The sequence below is a fragment of the Mycteria americana genome, chromosome Z (assembly GCF_035582795.1).
Source record: "Mycteria americana isolate JAX WOST 10 ecotype Jacksonville Zoo and Gardens chromosome Z, USCA_MyAme_1.0, whole genome shotgun sequence".
Lineage (NCBI taxonomy): Eukaryota > Metazoa > Chordata > Aves > Ciconiiformes > Ciconiidae > Mycteria > Mycteria americana.
The window spans coordinates 48,944,888-48,968,735 of NC_134396.1; the positions used below are offsets into that span (position 1 = coordinate 48,944,888).

At 38.0% G+C, this 23,848-nt stretch overlaps 1 protein-coding gene across 6 annotated transcripts in view; it reads left to right on the top strand.

The window, feature by feature from the left end:
* Positions 1 to 19,919, top strand: part of PCGF3 (polycomb group ring finger 3) — a 57,267-nt gene extending 37,348 nt beyond the window's left edge. For 5 of the 6 annotated variants that reach the window (XM_075526524.1, XM_075526526.1, XM_075526523.1 and 2 more), the window contains 7 exons: positions 5,378 to 5,474; positions 8,072 to 8,127; positions 9,107 to 9,217; positions 9,699 to 9,787; positions 10,995 to 11,132; positions 13,171 to 13,251; positions 14,527 to 19,918. In XM_075526524.1, coding sequence (XP_075382639.1) covers positions 5,378 to 5,474; positions 8,072 to 8,127; positions 9,107 to 9,217; positions 9,699 to 9,787; positions 10,995 to 11,132; positions 13,171 to 13,251; positions 14,527 to 14,574 — 620 coding nt within the window. In that variant the 3' untranslated portion in view covers positions 14,575 to 19,918. Of the gene's footprint in view, positions 1 to 5,377; positions 5,475 to 8,071; positions 8,128 to 9,106; positions 9,218 to 9,698; positions 9,788 to 10,994; positions 11,133 to 13,170; positions 13,252 to 14,526 lie in introns of all 6 variants that reach the window. The other variant, XM_075526527.1, reaches the window with a different exon arrangement.
* Positions 19,920 to 23,848: the final 3,929 nt, after the last annotated feature.

The window sequence follows — 23,848 nt, forward strand, 5'->3', positions numbered from 1 at the left end:
TGCTTAGTTCTCTCTTCTGTGACAGCTGACATAACATATGTTCTCCACCTGGAGCCTTCCAAATGTCTGTTGCTCTCCTGTTCCTCTGCAGAAAGCAGCAGATTATATATAAAGTTTCAGTTTATATATATTATATATAAAGAATAAGTATATTGTATTGTACCCTAGAAATAAGCTTTTGTTCCAAAATATTGTGATGAGGTAGTTTTTTGTTGTTATGTTACTTCGTGAATTTCTAGTTTCACATCCATGAAGTATGCCCTAGTACCTTGCAAAGACTTAGGCTTCAAGAAAACTAAAGATATAAGTCCCTCCCAGCATCTTTGTCGTTGACATCGTGGGATATAGGATAGAGTTTGCAATATTCTGATGGAAACGTTGCATATTAGCACAGTTCCAACTAAAGATCTGGAAAGATTCCTTCTGAGGAGAAGCACCCTTATAGTCCAAAGTGGTAACTCCAAAACTGTTTTCTCTCTTCAATCTGTTCTGATCCTCAGTTTCCTTTGCCAAGGTAGGTATCAGCTGAGGAATTAACCTTCAGTCCAGAAGGCCTGAGGTAGTGACATTAAATATCCTCTGTAGCAGCCACATTGATGGCTTTACACCTTACATTACAGGGTTTTACCAAAAGTATTTTTTCTAGCTGTGTCTTCAGAATCCCTGCAATTTACCAATGCATCCTTATCACCCAGGAGCTTCCATTTGTCCAGTTTTATCTGTTCAGAGCTTAGAATATAATTTTTGTTTATATGCAGCTGTATTAATCTATTAAATAGTATTTGCTATGCAACTTTAAACATCCCATGTTTTAAAATGCTTCTGTCACAGTATTTTACTCTTATTCTGATAAAGCTAGTTTGTTGTTTGAATAGCTTAATGACCGATAGTCCTAAACTTTTTTGGAAGGGAATTATTTGGTGGCAGTGGCGTCATCTCTACAAAATGAAAGTTTCAGCGCACTTACTCTTCACCTAAAATGTCTTACAAAGGGGAAATATAATGCTCATAATTTGTCAGGGATTGTTTTCCACTGTATTTCCTTTAGAAGTTCTGTTCATCAGCTTTTATGAGTTTCTTGGTTTTGTCACACTTCCCTGTCACTTTGGTTATCCTCATGTCCCTTTTGTGTCTGTTTCACATCTTAATTTCCATAGCATTCTTTTTTGGAGTGTAGAGATCCTTAAGCTAGACTTCTACTTAGTTTTGCCCCAAATTCTTTGCTGCTGCTAGTAACAAGATTGTATACAAAACCAGTATTACAACAACTTAACATGGCTGACATAGAGCCAGAGGGTCATTTTTCATTGTTTTTTAAAAAAAACCCCCATAACCCAAACCCACAAAAACCCCTCAGCTGACATCATGTCCACCATTTCTTACATTTGCTATGGAGTAAACTTTTTAGATTAATCCACAGTGCTGCAGTACATCAGTACTTGCTTCAAAAGCCAGGGAATGCTCCTTGGTAGCTTCTGCCCCCCCCCGTGCACCCCTTGTGGCTTGTCCCTCCCTTATTTTGGCTGTTTATATTTTCAGAATACTCCTTCAATGTGTGTCCTGTAAAATTTCAGTTTTCTGAGAAGAGGCACACAGCCCTGTCTCTTTAAAAAACTTTATACATGTTGGCATCGTTTGTATTCTGCATGTTAATGCTAATAATATATGCACCTGGAAAAGCACCCTTGCAAAATCTATCCTGAAAGTGCCCTGTCAGAGATACTGAATCCTCTGCTGAACTACACCACCTTGAAATTGTCTTTCTGTTTCTACTCAGAACTGCAGTTTTCTTCTCTTTTTAATTTTGCTCTAATTTCCTGTCCTTCAGACATTCAGAGACTCTTCACTTCAGCAGTAAATATAGTTCTTGAGTCCTTTGGTGAGAGCCATTTGGAGGACCAAGGCCAGTCCTTTGGAGGGACAGGGCCAACTTCTTTCGTAAAGCAGAATTCAGAATATTGTTTCAGACCCTAGAGAAGTTCCCATATTGGCTGTCCCATTCTCCTAGGACTTCCAGTTTCAGGAGAGTTTATTAATCCCAACTTGGCCCTGTGAAAAAAGAACCAATCTGGAAGACTGCAGCACCCTCCATAAGCTATTTAGTTGCATTTATTTGGATGCTGTGCTTAGACTAATAAACCTGCCAGAACCTCAGCTGACTTGTGATGAGTTCAGTTTAGGGGGAGTTAGTGTATACTTAGTCCAAACTGGAAGACGTAGTGAAATGGGAAGTTGTTTCAGAAGGTATCATGGAATCATAGAATAGTTTGGGTTGGAAGGGACCTTTAAAGGTCATCAAGTCCAACACACCTGCAGTGAGTGGGGACATCTTCAACTAGATCAGGTTGCTCAGAGCCCTCTCCAGCCTGACCTTGAATGTTTCCAGGGATAGGGCACCTACCACCTCTCTGAGCAACCTGTTCCAGTGTTTCACCACCCTTGTCGTAAAAAATTTATTCTTTATATCTAGTCTGAATCTAACCTTTTTTTAGTTTAAAACCATTACCCCTTGTCCTATCACTACAGACCATACTAAAAAGTCTGTCCCCATCTTTCTCATAAGCCCCCTTTCAGTATTGAAAGGCCACAATAAGGTCTCCCCAGAAGCTTCTCTTTTCCAGGCTGAACAACCCCAACTCTCTCGGCGCTTCTTCATAAGAGGGGTGTTCCATTCCTCTGATCATTTTTGTGGCCCTCCTTTCAACTTGCTCCAACAGGTCCATGTCTGTCTTGTACTGAGGACTCCAGAGCTGGATGCAGTACTCCAGGTGGGGTCTTGCCAGAGCAGAGTAGAGGGGCACAATTACCTCCCTCGACCTGCTGGCCGCTCTTTTCTTTATGCAGCCCAGAGTATGGTTGGCTTTCTGGGCTGCAAGCACACATTGCCAGCTCATGCCTGGTTTTTCATCCACCAGTACCCCCAAGTCCCTCTCTGTAGGGTTGCTCTCAATCCTGTCATTCGATCCAGCTTGTATCGATACCAGGGGTTGCCCTGACCCAGGTGCAGGGCCTTGCACTTGGCCTTGTTGAACCTCATGAGGTTCACATGGGCCCACTTCTTGAGCTTGTCCAGGTCCCTCTGGATGGCCTGCTGTCCCTCAGGCGTATCAACCGCAACACTCAGGTTGGTGTCGACTGCAAACTTGCTGAGGGTGCACTCGATCCCACTGTCTATGTTGTTGATGAAGATACTAACCAGTACTGGTCCCAGTACAGACCCCTGAGGTACACTGCTCGTCACTGATATTGAGCCCTTGACCACTACTCTCTGGATGTGACCATCCAGCCAATTCCTTATCCACTGAACAGTCCATCAATCAAATCCGTATCTCTCCAATTTAGAGAGAAGGATGTTGTGGGGACTGTGTCAAAGGCCTTACAGAAGTCCAGGTAGATGACATCTGTAGCTCTTCCCTTGTCCACTGAGGTAGTCACTCCATCGTAGAAGGCCACTAGGTTGGTCAGGCAAGAATTGCCCTTGGTGAAGCCATGCTGGCTGTCTTGAATCACCTCCCTGTCTTCCATGTGCCTTAGCATAGCTCCTAGGAGGATCTGTTCTATGATCTTCCCAGGCACAGAGGTGAGGTTGACAGGTTGATAGTTCCCAGGGTCATCCTTTCTACCTTTTTTTAAAATGGGCATAATGTTTCCCTTTTTCCAGTCACCAGGGACTTCACCTGATTGCCATGACTATCATGGAGGGTGGCTTGGCAACTACATCAGCAATACCCTCAGGACTCTGGGACACATCTCATTAAGTCCCATAGACTTAGTATGTTCAGGTTCCTTAGGTGGTCATGAACCTGATCTTCCCTTACAGTGGGAGGGACTTTGCTCCCCCAGTCCCTGCCTTGAGGTTCATCCACTCGAGAGGTGTGGGAAGAGAGATTGCTGGTGAAGGCTGAGGCAAAAAAGTTGTTGAGTACCTCAGCCTTCTCATCTGTTGTTACCAGTTTGCCAGTCGTGTTCATCGGGAGGTACACTTTCTTTGACCTTTCTTTTCTGGCTGACATACCTATAGAAGCCCTTCTCATTATTCCTTGTGTTCCTTGCCAAGTTCAGCTGCAGCTGCACCTTGGTCTTCCTGACTGCATCCCTACACAACCAGGCAATGTCCCTATACTCTTCCCAGGATACCTGTCCCTGCTTCCTTTGTCAGATTCTGCTTTCATTGACTTGGTAAGACCGTGGTTTGGCTTCACTTTTGCAAATGGATCTACTACTCTGGCATTCCACTGGAACAGACTGCTGTGCAAGATTTGTGCTTAGTGTGCAAAGCTATGAGGCTTGGTCTAACCATAACCTCTACCAGCAACAGTACTGTCATCCTAAGTGTGTAAATACAATGCAGAATGCAAACTTGCTACAATTCATTTGCTGCTGCATAATTCTCTTGGTATTAACAGGTGTTTTATTTAATTGTCCTGTTAACTTGTCTGAGAGGTAGATGGCATTATAGTTACAGAAATGCTTTCATTTTATGTGATAAGAACAAGTGCGTAATACTAAGATCAAATGAACTGCTGCTGTTTAAAAAAAAAAAAAAAAGCTATTCCCCCCACCCTTCTTTTTTCCTACATTTTTGAGTTGTAACCTCAAGTGAATGGGGATATCATGTAGTAGTGTACAGTATGAGTACTGTTTTGGGCGGGGGAGGGGTGCGTAGATAGTTTACTTTAAATGAGATACAGATGATTGTGTGTATTCATATGGAAACAGTTCCAAAAGCATGCAGCTTTGTAATGAATGACAGCTTTAGCAACCTCTACCAGGATATTTTACAAATACTGAAGGCCTGTGCCCATGTAATTTTTTTTTTCTGGTGGAAGTTTAACTGTAGTGTACTCTGTGGAAGTTAGAATTAAAATAGCACCTGGATATCCACTTTTTGAAAGCTTTCTGTTCTTTTAAAAAGTATCCAATTTTGGAATAATTTTTATGTTGGGTTCATTGCCACTATACACTTTACTTCCGTATGTGGCCATGGTTAAAGCAGATAGGCTTAGTATCTTAATGGCATACAGTTCCTGGAATATCATGTGTGCAAGTTGAATGGTGCAAGCAATATGATGTTGACTTGCTTGAAATTGCTGTTCTAGTAAATTCCAGACTGGGATTGTGTGTTGTATGCTTTATTAGGAAGACTCTGGCTAGGTACAGATGCCTTAACACTAGTGCATCACTTCCCTGTATCAAGAACATTAATGAAAGATATTGGAAACTGTATTTTGCATGATTAGACATCATGCTTGCATGATATAAAAAATGGATTTTGTGTAAATTTCAGTGAGGTGCATTTCTGTGACTGTATAAAAACAATTTTTTTTAAATTATGCTTCTTTTATTTCTTTTTAATTATGAATGTCCTCATTATCAGTCTGTAGAAGCTGCCTAGTGAAATATTTGGAGGAAAACAACACCTGTCCGACCTGTAGAATTGTTATACATCAGAGCCACCCATTACAGTATATCGGGTAAGTATGAAAGCAAAAGTGCAACTAGCTTCACTCTAGACTGTTTCAGCCTCTTTAATACAGCAGAGCTTTTGCCTAAATTTTTTTACTTGCTTATCAGCATGTTAAACATTTTAAAAGGAAGGTTGAAGGTGATTGAGGAGATATGGGATCAAACTTTGCTATGAATTTGCAACTCCTTGACATCTGTTAGCTTCTTCCGGACTTAAAAGCAAACAAAGTATGCAGTTTACTGTTTAGTTTCTGTGTGAGTTTTAATGGGATTTAGTCATTCTTCATTTTGTATGCTTGGGTCGTAAAAGTTACATAAATGAAACATTTGTAGAAATTATACTTTTACAAAATCCTCAAAATAATTAGTCTCAGTTGAACAGTGCTTTTCAGTGTCTGACAGAGTAATGAGAGAAGTAATTGAAAGATTAACTGAACAATAAAGCTCACAAAGGTCTGTTTAGTTCACAGGAACAGATAAGAATATGTCAGCAAAAATATTAGACCAGTGACTTTAATCTCCAGAACAGAACAATCTTGTCCTTCATTCTATTTTGAACCCTGCACAGAGTGCTCTCACTTTCTGACCTAACATGAATGTGGTCTTGCTAATCTGTTTCCCTTTTTTTATTAAGTATTCTTTTTCCTTTTGTTTTCAGAAAAGACATTTCCTTTCTTTTTCTTACTGAACTGTAGTAACTTTTGCTGATGAAGATCCATTGTGACAGTGTGTTTGCACTAGCTGTTACATATCAAGTAGTGTTTTGCCTACCTTTATAAAGAGTTTACTTTCATTTGTGGCAGTTTTCAGTGTGCCTTTCTCACTTCTGTAACAACTTCTGAAGCAATGCTTATAGAAAACGAGTCTGATTTTTCTTCACTTTTACAGAAAACTGTAAATGTTCTGTACACACTTACATTGCTCAAGCTGATCCTGATTCAGGAGCCTGAAACTAGTTACGCCATCTCTGCATTTGAAGAATAATAGTGTACACTGATAATATGTTATATGATACACTGATAATACCCTATATGAGTGTATGCTTTGAAAGGACAAGTAGATGCCAATAGGCAAGAACGAATAAACGACGCTTAAGACAGGATGTTTGTCTTCCGTGAAGCTACGGGAATACACCAGTGCCTTGGTTCAGAAGCTTGTTTTCTGTGCCAAAGGGGCCAGGTAACAGCATCAAATTGAGAACAGCTAGAAAGGAATTTGCTATTTGTTTTTGGTCATTGAATACACTTCAAAGGAAGTATTTTGCCTGAAGTAGTTATAAACTACTACCCCTTCAACAATGAAACAGCCTTTGCCCAGCCTAGTTTTGGATATATATATTTTTTTAATAAAGAATTGACAGTCAGAAGTTTCACAATATGTCTTAGAATGTAGGTTTGTGCTCCTATTCATCTCCCTCTATCTGGAAAATAGGTAAACCAGATGTGTCCCCTATTTCACATTTCTGAATGCTGTTAAATTCTCACCTCTGATCAAATAGTGACGACTGATTTACTCATTTATGCTGAAATATTTTTGGAGATGTTCCTGCCATCCGTATGTGACACTTGAAAATCCCAGCCTGTGCAAATGGGATTATTACTGGTTGAAATGACATGAATTTTAGACTTAATGATATTTTGATTCTTCTTGTAGTGCTACTTAAAAGCTTGTCATGGTCAATTGTAAATCTCTTGATTTGTCACCATTTCTGTACTTGTTCACTGGTCTCCACTGCTGTGAAGTGCTCATGTCAGGTGATGAGAAGCCTGAGACTACTCTTGTAAGCCTCTTCTCCTATTTAAGTAAGATTCAGGGTTTGGTATTGCAAGCTCTTTTGGGGTAATGGCCTTGCAGGAGCTGAGACAGACATTTCAAATGTTTCTGATTTTATTTATCAGTTGGAATTTAGGGTAATATTTTGTTTCTTTCAGACAGTGACTTATTTTAGACTAAAACAGAATTTTGTCTAGGTGAGCTGGGAATTAAAGTTCAGAATTTTAACCGGTCCTGCTGCCTTCCAGTTCCAGTGGTGGTATTACCTTTCTTTTATTTCAGCCATGCTACCTATACAGGCCTCTGAGCTACATAATGTTGCTCACAGTTAAAATGTTGGCTTTTAAGAGCAAAGTAAAATTTTATTGTTGTGGTCTTTTTCTGTGAGCTGTTTTCTTGCATTTTTGGAAAAGGCATGTAAGGATAACTAAGTAATCTAGAAATGTGAGAGATGAGTCTGTAGGGGTAAGAAACAGACTATCCTTGATTCTTTCGTAATAAAAATGAGTTTACCTCAAAGTTGTCAAAGAATTTTGAGATTATTAGTGACATACTTGCCTTGATGCAGGTGGCCATGTTCCATGAGGTGTCATCCTTCACATGTCCAAGACAAAGTTCGACTGGGTTTCTGTCTTAGCCTGTACTTTTTCATAATTTGTTTCGAGTTACTGTCTTCTCTTACTTGATATAAATACTGATTTCAGAATTGAAATTCTTCTTAGGTGAATTTAGAGATTTTACATCAATTTAGTACTGGAACTTTTTTAAGATAAATGCTTTGAAACAAGATGGTTGACTTAAACTTTTTATTTTGTTTTGTTTTTATTGCTAGTCATGACAGAACAATGCAAGATATTGTTTACAAACTTGTGCCAGGCCTCCAAGAAGGTAAGTTGTGGTATGACCTTTTTAGAGGTTGTTTTGCACATACTTCTTTAACACATTAAAAAAAAAAGTTTCAGATGATGAAAATGGGGGGGGGGGGGGGGGACACGACTGTGAAAAGATACAATGGAAAACTGTATTCCTTCATTTGTGTCATTTCTAGTGATTAATTTAATTTCATACCTGTACTAGCAGCAACTGGGGAGGTGGTGGTGGGAGGAAAGATGGGACATTTCTTTGAAAAGTAGTATTATGTAAATCAGAATAGTATTTCAGCTTTTGAATGTTGGCACACTAACTCTCATTTGTTCTTGTTAAACTGTGTACTTAAATCTGTTGTGCCAGCTTTCTAGAATTCTCAGAGGTAAAATGTAATGCAGAACAGCTTTTAGTTTCAGTGAAGTTTCTGCTACTGTGTGAGTCCTTTCTTAGCAGGTAACTTTCAATTTGTGTTTTCATAATCCTCTTTGAGACTGAATCTGTTGAACTAAAGAAGTACTCTATAGTAACTGCTCAGTAATTTTTTGTCTTAATGTATGTTACAACTTTCCTTTAAATAGAGTACTTTAATCCATTTAAGCTGCAAAACCAGAACATTCTCAAACACCAATAAGATTACATATATTACTTAAAAATTATTTCTAGCATATTGAAAATCAGAACTGTAAATAAAAATTCAAAAACAATGGTTTGGCTGAAATATTGTGGGAGGGATTCAAAATAAGGTGTAGTATTTTACATAGTATCTCATTCTAACAGGAATGCTGTCATAGTGGTTATGCAGATGACTTTGTAGTATTCTAACTCTGAAAAGTACAGGCATGACTTGAAACAATACCAAAGATAGAAGAGTAGTAAATACTGCCAATACCACTACTTTTTGGCAAGCACGTTTCACTTAAGAGGGAAGGGATTTGGAATAACTTCATAAATATTGCATTAGAACTTCATTACAGGGATTAATATTTACAATTTTAAACAGCGGAAATGAAAAAGCAAAGGGAGTTTTATCACAAACTGGGCATGGAAGTTCCAGGGGACATCAAAGGGGAGACATGTTCTACAAAACAGCACCTAGATTCCCATCGAAATGGTAAATGGTCCTTTGTTTATTCTGTCTTGGGCGGGTGACAGCTAGTAAATTGACAAACAGACCTGTTGGAGGTATGTGCCTAGTTGGTTTATTACAATCACAGTTGTTTTATAACACTGCACAATACAGTGAGTGTAGGATTGTTGCTTTATCCCTTATTTGTGCACAGAATCTTTTTTTTTTTAGCTGGTCATAGCATATTACTCTTGATGAAGGAGATCTCCATAGTAGTGCCTACATGGGGACTCTGAAATTACCCAGCTTCTGGGCTGCTAGCAGTTGAACTGAAGGTTGTGGTCTGTATGTATTCCTCTCTTTCATGCATGGGGCTGTTAGCATCTAGTGTTGCCTAAGCAGAGAAGCAAAATTTGGGAAAAGCAAAGTTTATTCTATATTGCAGTCGTGAGCTGTGCTGTTTAATCATATTAGCATTACAAGCTGCTACTGAGTGTTATCCCATATATCTGGTTTCTTATCTAAGGTGAAACTAAAACAGATGAAAATTCAAATAAAGAAACTTCTGAGGAAAAACAGGAAGAAGATAATGACTACCACCGAAGTGACGAACAGGTGAGCTCATAGGGCATGTTTTAGTTTTATCTTGTATTTTAGCTTTAGAGCTTTGGTAAGCTAACACAGAAGAAAAATAACTGTTTCAAGCTACTTTTTCTGTCCTCTGATACAAACAAGATGCAGTGTTGCCCAATGCTGTTGTGTAAGCATGAGTTTCATCTTTGGGTTTTAGCAGGAATGGACAATACGTTAAAGACATTTGCATTAAGATTTGATAGTTCTGACTGTTTGTTTACGAGTTTCCAAAGTGTTTATTTGCTTTCAAAACAAATTCAGGTTATTTGGCCCTCCTTCTGAAGGAGTGTATCCCAGTGTTACTGTGATACATTATTGAGCTGAATGTGTATCAATAATTATGAATAAAACCTTTTGCACTTTTACTAACTTACTATTTATTTTGTTTTAAACCTCTAATACTAAGACAGTGTTGGCCCTCTACCATAAAAATAGTGTGAAAGCAGAGAAGTTCACCATTAAGTTTTAAAGACAAAGCATATTTGAAAGTGAAGTCTCCTTTTGGGATAAGCAAGCCATCCCTTTTATGTTTTCCTGTTACGTGTGTCCAGAGTAAATTAAACTTGGATTAATTTTCTTTTCAATTATAATGTAAGGGAACTTTCAAAGGGATTGTACCTAGTACTAGATCCTCCAAGTGCATAAAATAAATCATCACAAAGAGCTTAGACTAAGTAATGAGTAGCTGGATGAGAAAAGTAGTGAGAATTGAATGTCATTTGTATCCATTCTTTTTAAATTTTAAATTATCTTTTAAGCATGTGTTAAAATTCTCTTTTAAGCTGGATTTAGCAGTTTCATTACAAGCAAGAAGCTATGTTAGAAGTAATCATTAAAAATTGGCCATGGTATTCTTACTCTTTTTCTTACTCTAGCTTTTGACATAGGGTCCTCTTGAGCTATTGACAACTTGAGCTATCAATTTGGACTGGAGAAGCCTTGTTCCAACATAAAAAAATTCTTTCTTGGACTTTTTTGTCTAGATCCGCTTTGATTACAGTAGTGCTTATCGCTAAACTGACAAGATGTTAGAAAATGTTTTCTTTAATAGGACTTAAGACATTTCAGTTTAAGGAATACTGGTACTGTACTTTTTCACTTTATTGTATTAATAAAAACTGCATGTGGAATACATAATGAGGACTGCAGAAAATTGTTCCAGCCAACCCTGACTTTTTTTTCCCTGAAGGTAAGCATCTGCTTGGAATGCAATAGCAGCAAATTGCGTGGATTGAAACGAAAATGGATTCGCTGCTCAGCACAAGCAACAGTCTTGCATCTAAAGAAGTTCATTGCTAAAAAACTTAACCTTTCTTCTTTTAATGAGGTAATATTTTAATTTTTTAAAATGATTTTGCAGATATAAAAAGCTTATGAAAAGTGTGGGATTGTTCCTTTGCAAAGGAATGTCTTGTAGTCTGATTTTATTTTCAGAAAACAGAAGCATACATCGTTTCTTGAATTTTATGTTACATAGCCATTTTCTTGTCCTTTCTTGCGTCTATACAGGACTTGCCACTTAGCTTGCAGTGCGTCTTTTCATGTCCATGTAGAAATAGTTGCGCTAAAAGGCTTGGTTATGTGCTTCCACATGTGTTGAAACGGACTCTGGCAAGGTGCTTTGTTTGACAGCTTGTAGTCAGGTATACCCCACCCTCTCAGAGATTACACACTTAGTGCAGGGGGCAGGCAGTAACAAACACGTCAACACTACTGAAGCCCAGCTTAAGAGAAAGCAGCACCAATATTTTGTTCCCCTCTATGCTGTCAGTGAAGCTCAACCCGAAGTTGCTGCCTACCATGAGCAAAGTGTTATCAGATACCTACTTTTCCCTTCCTTTGCAGGTAATACATGGAATCATGGGAAGAATTTATGGTGAAAGGTACAGAAAGAAAGGCAATTATTTGCAATTCTCCTAGTTCAGATTTGAAATTAACAGTGGTGAACATACGAATGCAGCCTCTGTTTACCACTTCGCTGGGTCTTGATCATAGTCTCTATACATCTTAATTGACTCTCAGCCTGACATCTCCCAACCCCACATTATGTCAATGATTCACTGAATTTCATTAAGACTTTTCATTCAAATCAAATCATCTGCCTTCTAGTCCAACGTGTGAACACCTTTGTGCTCAAACTTTTCAACAGCCAATTTGCATCTGTATCACTCTTCCTTCCTAGCTTCTGTAGACTTCAAACCAACACTGTCTTATGGTTGGAGTATGTCCCTAAACTCTGCTAGTCTTCCTGAAACAAAACTGTTCTCCTGTCTTGTCCTCAGCTGGCTTGGAAGTGGTTGACTCCTGGCTGTAGCCCAGCAGCAACATATCTACCATCACTGTTCAAAAGGGGATATTTTTGTGTGTTTGTGTGTTTAAGCCCTCCATCCCACTGTGCCAGTTTGTGATTTAACAACCTGCTTGGCTTTTACTGAAGGAATAACCTTTCATGAGTACTGTTTATTCCTTTGCCATTCCTCCCTACCTTCTTAAAGAGTACCTAAATTGTGGTGTAATTAGTGTACCAGGACCAAGTAATAGGTACATGGTAGAAGGATTTAAGCTTGTGGGCATTTGGTTGATTGCTGTAGACTATTGGAGGCTTGAGTTATTGCTAATTAGATAAGCCATGTAAGTGGACTGCAGGCACATTCAGGCCTTTCTGGGTTGTGTGGTAAAGCGTTAATAATAAGCCACCTTGGTGGAACTTAACTGTTTTCATGCATGTTCTGTGTTTTAGTTCATGTTCAGCTATTGTAGGTCAGCTGATTAGTAGTCATATGATCCTCATGTTTTTACGTTTATATCCTCACCGTTTCTAATATCAAGATCTTTCAACACTGAGATAGAGAAGTAAAAATAGCTATTGAGTATCTGCAAAGAACCCATAAATACAGTATATGAAGGAGGTGGCAGACAGTTTTTTTAAAACATGTATCCTTGTAGCAGAAAGCCACCTGGCTGGAGTTAGGTAAAAAATTTTCATAGTATGTTAAAATTAAAGAGCTGTCTTTGAGATTTGTGAGTTCTGTCTCCTCGATCATTTTATTGGGCCTTTTTAAGAGCATGTAAAGCTTTAAGGAAAGGGCATTAGTACTGTTTGGGAAGCTAAATCAAACAGTTAAGTCCAGTTCACGCAGTATTTCCTAGGTAGGCATGGACATGGTCTTTCAGCACTTTATGTTGAGAAAAGACACTTTCTTTTCTTTCCTGGTGCTATTTTTGTCTGCAGAGCAACTGCAAGATGAACGGTTCCAGTGTCTTCAGAGAAAAAAAAATCTTGTCAAACATTTGTAGTATTATCTGAAATACGTTGTTTCATCTACTGTGTCCCAATGAATTAACTGTTGTCTTTGTTTTGTCAGCTGGACATATTATGCAATGAAGAGATTCTTGGCAAGGACCACACGCTCAAGTTTGTAGTTGTTACTAGATGGAGATTTAAGGTATGACACAGTGGTTCCAACTAAATCATGAGGTGGCCAAATACAATGTTTATAAAATAGGCATAATTTGGAACTATACTGCAGTAACTGCGAACTCGGTAAAAAGATATTTTAATAAATATCTAATACAGCATCCTTAAACACCAAGGGTTAATTTTGTTTCCAAGAAAATGAAGGAAAGGGGAATTAAATATTAATTGCAAGGGAAAAGAGAACACTGCATCAACTGTCAAATTGTTATCAAGTCTGGCAAAGGAAGTGGAAGTCACAAAAAAGTATTTTTAGGTATTTCAGGTAAAACTGGTTTTAATCCATGTAGGTGGGGAAATTGATTGGGATGCAGAAAAGGCAGAAATTTTCAACACAGTTCTCTTCTGTAGCTCAGGAAGGCTGTTTTACTTCTAAAGGAGAGGCAGTAATTGCAGTGCTTGTCTGCCTTAGTTAAGGAAACTTGTAGCAGCATTTAGTAGGCACAAACAAGGCTGGTTAAAAATGTTGAGTATATCTTTGACTTGCTTATTGCAGTTACTTTAAGCAACTTCCTTGAAACTGAATAGTAAACAGTGGGGCATTCATTCAGAGTCTTAATTATCACATTGATAATGACAACTCAAGTGAAAGGGGTGTGAGAATGAATTGCAAAATTGAACCAAGCAAGAGCATCAAATTGATATGCATCTGTACAAGTCTACTATTCACTTTTATCATGGAAATCCACGCAATTGTGAGTCACATGGAAAAGGGAACTGTAACCTGCCTTCTCAAGTGAAAGAGGTGGGGGATGTAAAATGAAACTGGGAGGTGGGAGGTCCAGAACAAACAAGAGGAAGCAATTCTTTACATGAGACACAGAACTCCTTGCTGCAGGATGTTGTGGATGTTAGAACTTTACCTATTCATAAAAAAGCAATGGATACATTCACAGAAGAGGAATCAAGTGAGAGCTGTTAAATATGAAGTACTACATGCTCTTATGCTGCTTTCTAGACATCTGCTTTTCTCCCGTACTGCGAATGGATTTTTCAAGTTAAACAGACCTGGTAGAACTGATCTTGAGGTGATCAGCTCCTGAGACAAAAAGGAAAGGATTCTTCATCTCTTGTTTGAGCTCCACAGGAGAAATTGTATCTTGTCTTTGTCTTGGTAAAATTTTGACAGGTCAGATAGCTACTCTGGTAGTTCATTTAAGTTTAGTTTATGAAACAAAAGTTTTGCCTACTGAACAGATTAGTTCTGGTTTTGTTTCTTAACTTATCTGGTATTTCTGTCTTGCAGAAAGCACCTCTACTGCTACATTACAGACCCAAAATGGACTTGCTGTAAGAGAACTTTATTGTCCTTCTGGACAGAGTTTTTTGCAGAGACTATCATCTGGCACCTTCTTAGTGCATCACTAATCACGTGACACAAACCAGCTGAATAATTTTGGAAGACTGTAGTGCTTTCATAGCGGACTGTCCTTCTGAATATTTCTTCTAGGGATGTGTTACCTAGATTTCTGGACAGAAAATAATTTATACCTTTTTTGTATGGAAGAAAGAAGTCGCAACTCAACAAGACACTACCAGCACTAAGTTTACAAATACTGAAAACACTTCACAGTTCCATGTAGCTCAGCCTGATTTATCTCTTACAGTTACACAGAAATAAGTTAGAATCTTGTGGGGTGATTTAAAAATGTTGCTTTTGACACCAAGTTGCATTTAGTTACTTTTCACATTCTGAATCTTTAAAAACTATATTTTTGCAAAGTGTCACTGTCTTACATAATATGCCTGATTGCATTGGTTTTATTCAAGTTGTTCTGTAGAGCATTGAACATACCGAATGATATAGTGACTGGTGATAATTTATTATGCTGCATTGAAAACTTCTGAAAATCTGGGAAACCAATAAGTTTGTCATTTTTTCCCCAGTTATTGCTCTCCCTCACTTTGTATTTTAGTAAAGTTTTGATACTTCCCTATGCATGTTGATTTGGTGAGATTAATAGAAATAATTTCAGTTGATTTTAATGTGCCCTGGTATTTCGCTGTGGCATAAATTGCACCACATAATGACAAATACTCAAAAGTGCTAGATTTGTGAACTTGTTAAAAAATAAACATTTCTTGTGTAGTTGTGGCTTGCAGAAATCAGTTTTTAGTTTAGAGAGAATTTGCTCTCGCTAGCTATTGAAACACTGGCTCGTGGGCAACTTTGAGTGATATTACACAGTTTTCACTCCACTGATTAAAAATTTCTCAGATCAATGAGCAGCTTTGTATTTCCTTTACCTGTTTTCTTATGAAACTGTAGCATTTTCTTTAGCGCAATTCCTAGTTGTCTTTGGGGGGTGGGGGGAAGTGTCAGACGAGATTATTTTAGCACCTTCTGGCCTTAACTGATAATTTTGCTTGCATCAGCCCTAATGGATGCAAGGTAATACACATGCATGTATATATGTGTGCATACATCTATACACACATATAACTATATATGTTACAGAATACACCCTCAATAGCACTTAGTGGGGTTCACTGCACTGTTTGTAAGGCTTTTTGAAATAGTTGGCTTTTTAAAAATGGTAGTTGAAAGTGATTTCTGCAAGCTTTCTACAGTGTAGCATATATAGTATGATTGTGAGAGTATTTGTCTGGCACAGGTGTCAAGTCACTGAAAACAGGCTATGCCATGTTACTGGCAGCTGGAAATAGTTAAGCTTCTAATTTTTGGAAGAGTTTTCCAGTCAGCTGAAAACGCTATTTGCTATTCCTATTATTAAACCCTGTTATTTTTTGATAAATTGTCTTTGGATAAGAAAACAAGTTTGCCTGTAACTGCCCTGCTTCCTCTAGCTGTGCCTCCTTCCCCTCTTCTGCTAGAAAGTATTACTTGTTACTCGGTAACAGGAAGCTGATACTGCAAGAGGTTTATCCAAGCATTTTAAATCCTCTTCCTCTTCTTGTTTTCATAGCACCACATTTCTCCATAATTTCCTTCTTTTGGAGTCTTCATTCCTCCTTTCTCAGATCTGCTGCTGCAGAAGGGATGCTCCAACTTGTGTTTACCTTTGAAAACAGGGTTCCTCATTTTTAATTAAAGTCACAGATGTGAATCGGAAGGAAATCAAAAAGTATGCGAGCCGAGAATGAAAGGGAGCCTATTGAACTGTGGACATGGAAAGGAGAGCCACACAAAGGCCAAAAAGCGCTGCTGTCCTCGCAGATGAGGGTATAGGATAGCTGCATTTGAATGTTTGGGTTAGGCAGAGCTCCACATCCGGGCTGGGTTTGTGTGTGTGTGGTGGTGTGTGCATGCATGTGAGCAATGGAATCGAACTTGGCTCTGGTTTTGTCTTACTGTTTGTGGATTCAGATATATGTATTTTAGCTTTTTTTTCTGCCTTTACTGTTACTTGAACTGGCAGAAGAGAACAAATGAGATCATGGGTCTAGCATTTTTATAATCTATTCATGAAACAGGGAATGCAGGTGGTATGGGTGTGTGCACAAACTGACATACCGGGCCTTTCTGGAGCTATTCACGTGGTTGTTACTGTCCTAGTGTAAATAAGGGATTGGCTTTAGCCAGTGAGGCACTGGAAGTATGAACAGGGCTGTAAGTGTCCACCCTCTGTGCACCCTGAGTATACAGACACTGGCTGTTACCTGATGTAGACATAAAATTAAAGCTGCCAGACAGCGTTCTGATTAACCACCTTAATCAGGATATATATATATATACATAAAAACAAATATATATATATGTGAGATCTGTCTACCTCAGAATGTGTGTACTGCAGAAACTTTTTGTACAACTAGATATTGATGCAGTGCTGTTAAGTACATTGGGATTTTAGTACTTTTCTGTGTACTTGTGGAACTGAGAAATTAGTTACGAACACACAAATTCAGAAGCCTTTCAAATCTATCTCTTGCTGTAACAATCTACAGTACAGAACATATATTTATAAGTTTATAACCATCTTTAGAATCACTTGAATTTGTTATGGTGCTATAAATATATTGAAAGCTCTGTTTATACCTATATGGTTACATAAATTCAAGCCAGTATTAATAGCTACAGCTGGGTTTTTTTGCTCATAATTGTGTGTAACTGCTTTTGCAATGTGTTTAATCTGATAAAACCTCACCAGTAAAAGAAAGAAAAACCCAAATACAAAACTACCCAGTTATTTTTCTAAGTTACATGTCACAATATCTTTGCTACAGAAACTCTTCCCTTGGGGGGGAGGTGACTGTGTCTGGACCATATATTTATTTCCTTTAGCCTTACTAAAAGACTACAATGCAATTGAATTGAGGTCATAGCGAGGTCTCCTTGGGGTCAGAGCCTTGTTTCACTTCTGTGAAGCTTAAGAGACAGTTAATTTATATCAAGATTATATTGGGTAAAATAACCCTGATACTGTTCAAAGTTGGCCTAAAAGTTGGACTCAGCATAGATATCTCTTAGTCCTAGTGAGATCATGTTAGTTTATTTTGGCTTTCGTGAAGATGCCATTACTGTGAAGTAGTTTTCACAATTGCTTATGCTGGTAAATAATTGCAGTAAAGAAGTATCTTGTTGCATTATCCTCAGCATCAATGAGACTGATGAATCACCCAGGCTCAGAGTCTCATTAAATATAGTTTCATTAAAAATAGAGAATTCAGATAGAATATATAATATTGAATTTAAATAAGATTTGGGGTTTTAAATTTTAACTTTATAAAATTATTTATTCTATTTTAAGCCTTCTGTCTTATTTTACCATCCAAGTATTTTTGGTTTCAGTGGTCCAGCTTTATTTACGGGCATATAAAATGAAATTGTAAGATGTTTTTACAAGCTTCTTCCTTTTACATTGAGTTTGAGTAGCTTTTATTTGTATGTTTTTGTTTTGTATGGATAAAGAGCATTACTTATGCTTTTGTGCAATAGGTTTGAAACATGCATTTATTAGGCATATGTTTAAATTGTAAATGTAGCATCTACTTACCATTAAATTTAAAAGGAACGTAGATGGCTTTTCTCACTTGTTCAAACGGGGTTTTATTTGGGGCTATTATTTGGGGGGGTTGTTTTTTCATTTGTTCCTTTTTTTATTTTGAGAGTGAAGTGTGGGATTTAAATTTGTGTAAGTACAAGAACTATCTGTCAGCAATATTTTAAAATAAATGATCTTGCAAGAAACCTTAATGTGAATTGTGGAAGCAATCAGCAAGACTTGCAGCCTATCTGAAAATGTTTTGTGCCATTGTTATGTCTGGTATATTTGTGTACCATCAAACCTGGGAATATTTATTTTTATTAGTTGTGCAATAGTATACACAACACTATCACCTCTGGGGATATGGGACCATAAAAAATATCAGACTACAACTATGATGGTGCTATTTTTTTCCAATAGGCTATAAGCCTTTGAAAGCTCATCTGGCTCTTATTGTCTTTATAACAACATAGTTAGTCCCAGGAGATTCATTGAGGTTTTTTTCTACTGGATGATAAATATAACCATACAACTAGCCTATTTTACAGCATTATGCATCTTACCATTGATCTAAACATAACAGGAAAAAGCCAACCAGTCTGTACATCAGTGATATGAATCTTAAGTACTTAAAATGCATTTTGTACAGAAGGCTTGACTGTACAGAAAAATCAAGTTTCTGTATTTCCTCAGGTAATCAGTTTGGATGTTTCACTAGAAATGTTAATGCAACCTACACTTCAGTTAGTCTGCCTAAAGTTGATAACAGGGAAAAGAATTGTCCCATACACTAAAATCTCTATATAAGATGTAATTAACTGTAACTAGGGTCTTGAGATCAGTTGTTGAAGTAAAAAGTTGCAGAGAGAACAACATTAAGGAACATGGAACAAGGCTTCAATCTCTGCTTTAGTCAAAACTTGCAATCAGTACAAACACTTTCTAGGAACTTGCGTCTTGTGGCAAGTCAACAGGAATGTTTTACTGTGGAGTTATGGTTTATTTATGTGCAAATTAAAGCTCTAGTCCTGCTATTTGATCCATGTTTGATCATCCTTAGGGCTTCTTGGAAATCTGTCAAAGCCACAGTGACCTGTCCAGATCCTAGTGGTAGGATAGGAACTAAATGTCCAATTCTATGAACACTTATATTGGTAACTTTACTAATAACCTGGATGGTTCCACAGAAACCAGCGGGATCATTCATGCGAATGCCTAGGTGTGGCTGAAGGAAGGAGCCCTGATTTTTGAATACTGATGTTCCAGGTTTTTTATTTTTTATTTTTATTTGAAACTCAAAGCATTGGTTTAATGGAATCTTCAATTCAAGTGACTTATCTGGACAAAAGGAGAGTTTGTTCTTTCATTCTGCAACAAGGTTATTTTACAGTTAAGGGACAATAAGCCAGTGCAACCACTAAGCCTTTATCCTCCTATGTGGCATAATAAAGATTCTGGAACTGTCACAGTGTAAAACCATATTTTTGGCTTAGCTTCATTTGAAAGTTTACAATTTTTTATGCTTTGTGTTGCTGTGTAATTTTTGTACTATTGGTGGCTAGTTTTGTCTGAATAAGCCTTTTGGGATTATTGCTTAATGTTTTGATTTTATGATAGTGAAGCTTGTATCCAGTGTTTTGCCAATTAATATTATATGCTTGTTAATAAAAGCAGAGAAACTAACTGAAATACTGTCAGGCTGGAAGTTATTGTCCCATTTTTCCCAAGAACATAAGGAACTAGCTGTCATAATATCATAGCACTGAACAAACACAGTGTGACTGAAACAATGGTGCCGTGGCATTGCATTGTCATGATCAGCCTTTTACTCAAAACACAAGCATGGCCCAGAGTATTACTCCACTGCACAGAATGGCAATATGTCTGTGACAAGTGTGTGGCAAGTAACTGCCAGTTAGGAAACAAAACAGCTTCAGCTACAAAGAGGAAAAACACAGTGGCCCTGATGTCTTTATGTATCCGTGGATAGAAAGGTACTTACCCGACCTGTATGTGTTACTTTCAATCTTACCCTCACGTGGTGATGTTGATGTGCAGGGGCTGACTGCAGTGTTCTGGAACACAGACATTCACTTACACACATGCCAAATTGAAAAGCGTATCCACACACATTCTGATTTTATTTTATTTTATTTTACTTTGGCGAGCTGCTAGGGGGAAAAAAAGGTCTCTTTCTTATAGGAAGCTTTGATTAATGAACTGAATATGTTTTGCCTTTGAAAAAATCAGTCTGTTGTGGTATTTGGCAAACATTGGTGCTTGCCCTCTTCGTAACTTAAAGAGCTTTTTTCCTTCAAGATTCTTGAGACTTATTTTAATACCTGAACAAATCAAAGTTATGGGGGAATTTTTAGGTAAAATTAATTGAAATGCCTAGTTTAGATAATGCAGTAAAGATGCAAAGCAGATGCTACAGTAGTTAAATTCCTTGCAGTACCTACATGCAGTAATGCAAATTTATAGCTTGTGAACTGCTGTATACATACTGAGAGGACAGGAAGGGCTTTTATTCCTGCTATTGGCTTGTTAGGAACTGCCAACAACTATGGGCTGGTTTGAAGTCAGGGGTTTATTCATACACATATTTCTTATTTGCACTGATAGTACCAATGTATAATTGTCCTGAGGAAATTAGGCATTTGCCACTTACTGGCTTCATTAAAATACCACCATGAGAATATCGCAGAAAGGTCCTTTTGCCTGCATATAGTCACTTCAAAGTGAATAAATGTTAGCACTAACTGAGCAAGCATTACATTTTTGTAAGTCTTCCATGCTCTCATTATTAGTGGTTCTAACACTTCCCTGAACCTTGTACCACTGGTTGCTTCCGTCTATCTGTGAACTAACCAGTGATGGGCCTGGCTCAGCCTGCTTCTTTCCTTGCATTTGCAGCAAATATTACAGGAGTCTAGAGAAGATGTGCTCAAACAGAGGGGTTCTGTTTCATGGGAGTGTGATTACAGATTTTCTGACTTCTGTAAATGCTGGAGTACTTAAGACATAACAGAAGGTTTCTTCTCCTATGCAAGCAGAAGTACGTAGTCACTTAGTGCTGTACAGAAGTTGTGGTCTCTTAATTGGCACATACATCATGAAGAAATTGCTCAGGTTTTCAAGAGGAATGACTTGCATGTATACCTCACTTCAGGAATGACTAAACCACCACCATCAGCATCTGTTGTGAATGTGATCTTTGAAATGGTTGTGGCAAAAATTCTTTTGTAAGTCAATGTTTTATATTGTCCCATGTAAAATATACTTGTAGAAATTCAGACTGTTCTCTGGCTTTGATTTGGACAGAAAAAATAACTTTGATTTTTTATCTTTTATTACCATTACTTTGCATTAGTTTGAAATGAGTCATTTAAAACTAGACTGTAAAACATTGCAGAAAACCTAAACAACAGAAATACATGATGGAACCAAACTAACTCTCCTTGTTACCTGAACTTGGTGCTAATCTAATAAATAACAGTAAAAACAATTCCAGTTTGACTAAAATTCCCAAGCCTCACAACAAGAAATGGTGCTAATAGTAATGTTAGCTGGCCCTGAAAGCATAAACCTGCCCTGCAGCTAATAGCAGCCAACTGCATTTTTTTTCCCCAGAGGTAACTCAATATGAGAAAGCTCTAACTGGTATTTCTTATTTTATATGCAACTGGTATTTTCTTATTCCACTGATGGAATATTCTGCTATAAAAATCAGTACGTACAAGTGGAGTATCTCTTTTTGTGCAATAGCTTCCTCGGGGTTTCCTTGAGATTGGAGCAGTCAGAAAAAATAATCCATATTAATTGAACATGTGAACTTAAGATAGATTAATTCAGCTGTTTAAACCCTGGTGTAGACATAGTCGCTCGGGACTAAATTGATCTCAACTCAGTTAAGCTTAATCCAGTACCACATCTGAGTAAGTGTCTGAATAGAGGTATAATGCAATGCAACACTATGCACCTTTATGCAAGAAGTCCCTGCATGTCTTTAACGTCTAACATGGACCTCATTTAGCTTTTTCTTTTCCTGTTTTTTTTTTTCCCAAGCTTCCTTTTGATTAGCTTTTCTGTGAGAAATTCAAGCAGTGGCCTGGCCTTAGTGGAGAAAAAAGTTTACAAGAGTACTCTGAAAGATTCCCCTACCAAGAGCAAGATGCGGGCCACATCTATCTAAACATGTCTGGTCTTTCACATGACTATATTCTTGGACTTGTACTGTCACTGTGTAGAGATGTATTGATGGGTTTGAATTAGACATGTCTGTGCTTCATATGTTGTGTGCAATGATTGCATGTTGACGTATCCAAACCTATACCATATCTGTGAAAATAAGAACAGAACAAAAATCCAAGCAACTGGCTTCAATAGGAAGACTGGCTGGTTTCCATGAGGGGTTGCTGCCCTTACAGCCTTGCCTTGTGTTTTCTGCCTCTGCCTGTAGCATGTAATTGTTCCTTCAAACACCTGAGGGAAGGGAAGCTTCATTTTCATGAAAGTCTTTAAAGCTGTTTATTTATTTTCTCCTTTGATGCAAAGCTCACTGTCCCTTGCCTGAATTTTGACTCCTTCATTCAAGAGAACACAAAGCCTTTGATTCTGGATGCTCTAAGGCTGCACCATGTGAAGGTCTCCATTGCTGTTGTGAAATATGCTGTCTGCTGATGCAGCAAATAATGTCTCTGCTTCTGGGGTGTTCTGCTAGTTCTCAGCAGGCTGTAGAACAAAGTTTCTGCTTTGGTATATTTCATAATACAGTATATTCTCTAAATGTTTTTGTTTTCCCACTTAAGCAATGTCTTTGTAACCAGCTGCAATGGTTTGTGACAGTATTACTTGGATTATTGTTTTAAATATGTTTTGCTGATTTCTGAGAGTGCCTGGAAAGAGACTGAGTATAGTGGTGAACCTGGATGTCAAGTAGAATGTGTCCTCTGGTCCTGTTTCACATCTTCTGGAAAAGATTCCTTTCTCTGCTTCATTTCAGCCTTACAGTCTACAGCTGCAACATCTGAGACCTGATCAACTGTTTCCTCTACTGAGCTTTGAGGCTATCTCTGGATTTTATTGCAGTAGTGGACATTGCTTGAAAATCGTGATAATGCTGGTTTGCAACAAAGATACTGAGTAGTTGTTTCTGGACACTCTACCATTGGCTCCTCAACAGATCTTGTGTCCTGACTCGAGTGACAACTGGCTTCTCATTCTGGAGAAACACTCTCCTTTTTCCTCTCCCTAAAAAACAAGCAGTCCCAAGTCTGCGTGCATTTTGACATGATAGGGACTGCTTCACCATTGCTTTCCTTCCAGAGCTTTCGGGATTAGAGGATCCTCGTGTTCAGACAAGGTTTACATATTTCTACTTTGGTTCACGAAGTCTTACAGAAACTTTGCTAGTTTTAGTCAGAATGACTAGAGGCTAAACACATTAAAAGAGTTGCTAGCAGAGGAGTCTGGGTTCTGTGATGGGCAACTTGTGATATCTCACATTGCCCTGCAGAAAGTTCACAGTTCTGAGATACTAGATGGCTCCCTTCTTCAGCATTTTCCATAGCTGACTGGTATCTCAGTATTCTGGGTCTGATGTCTGGGGGTCCTCCTTAA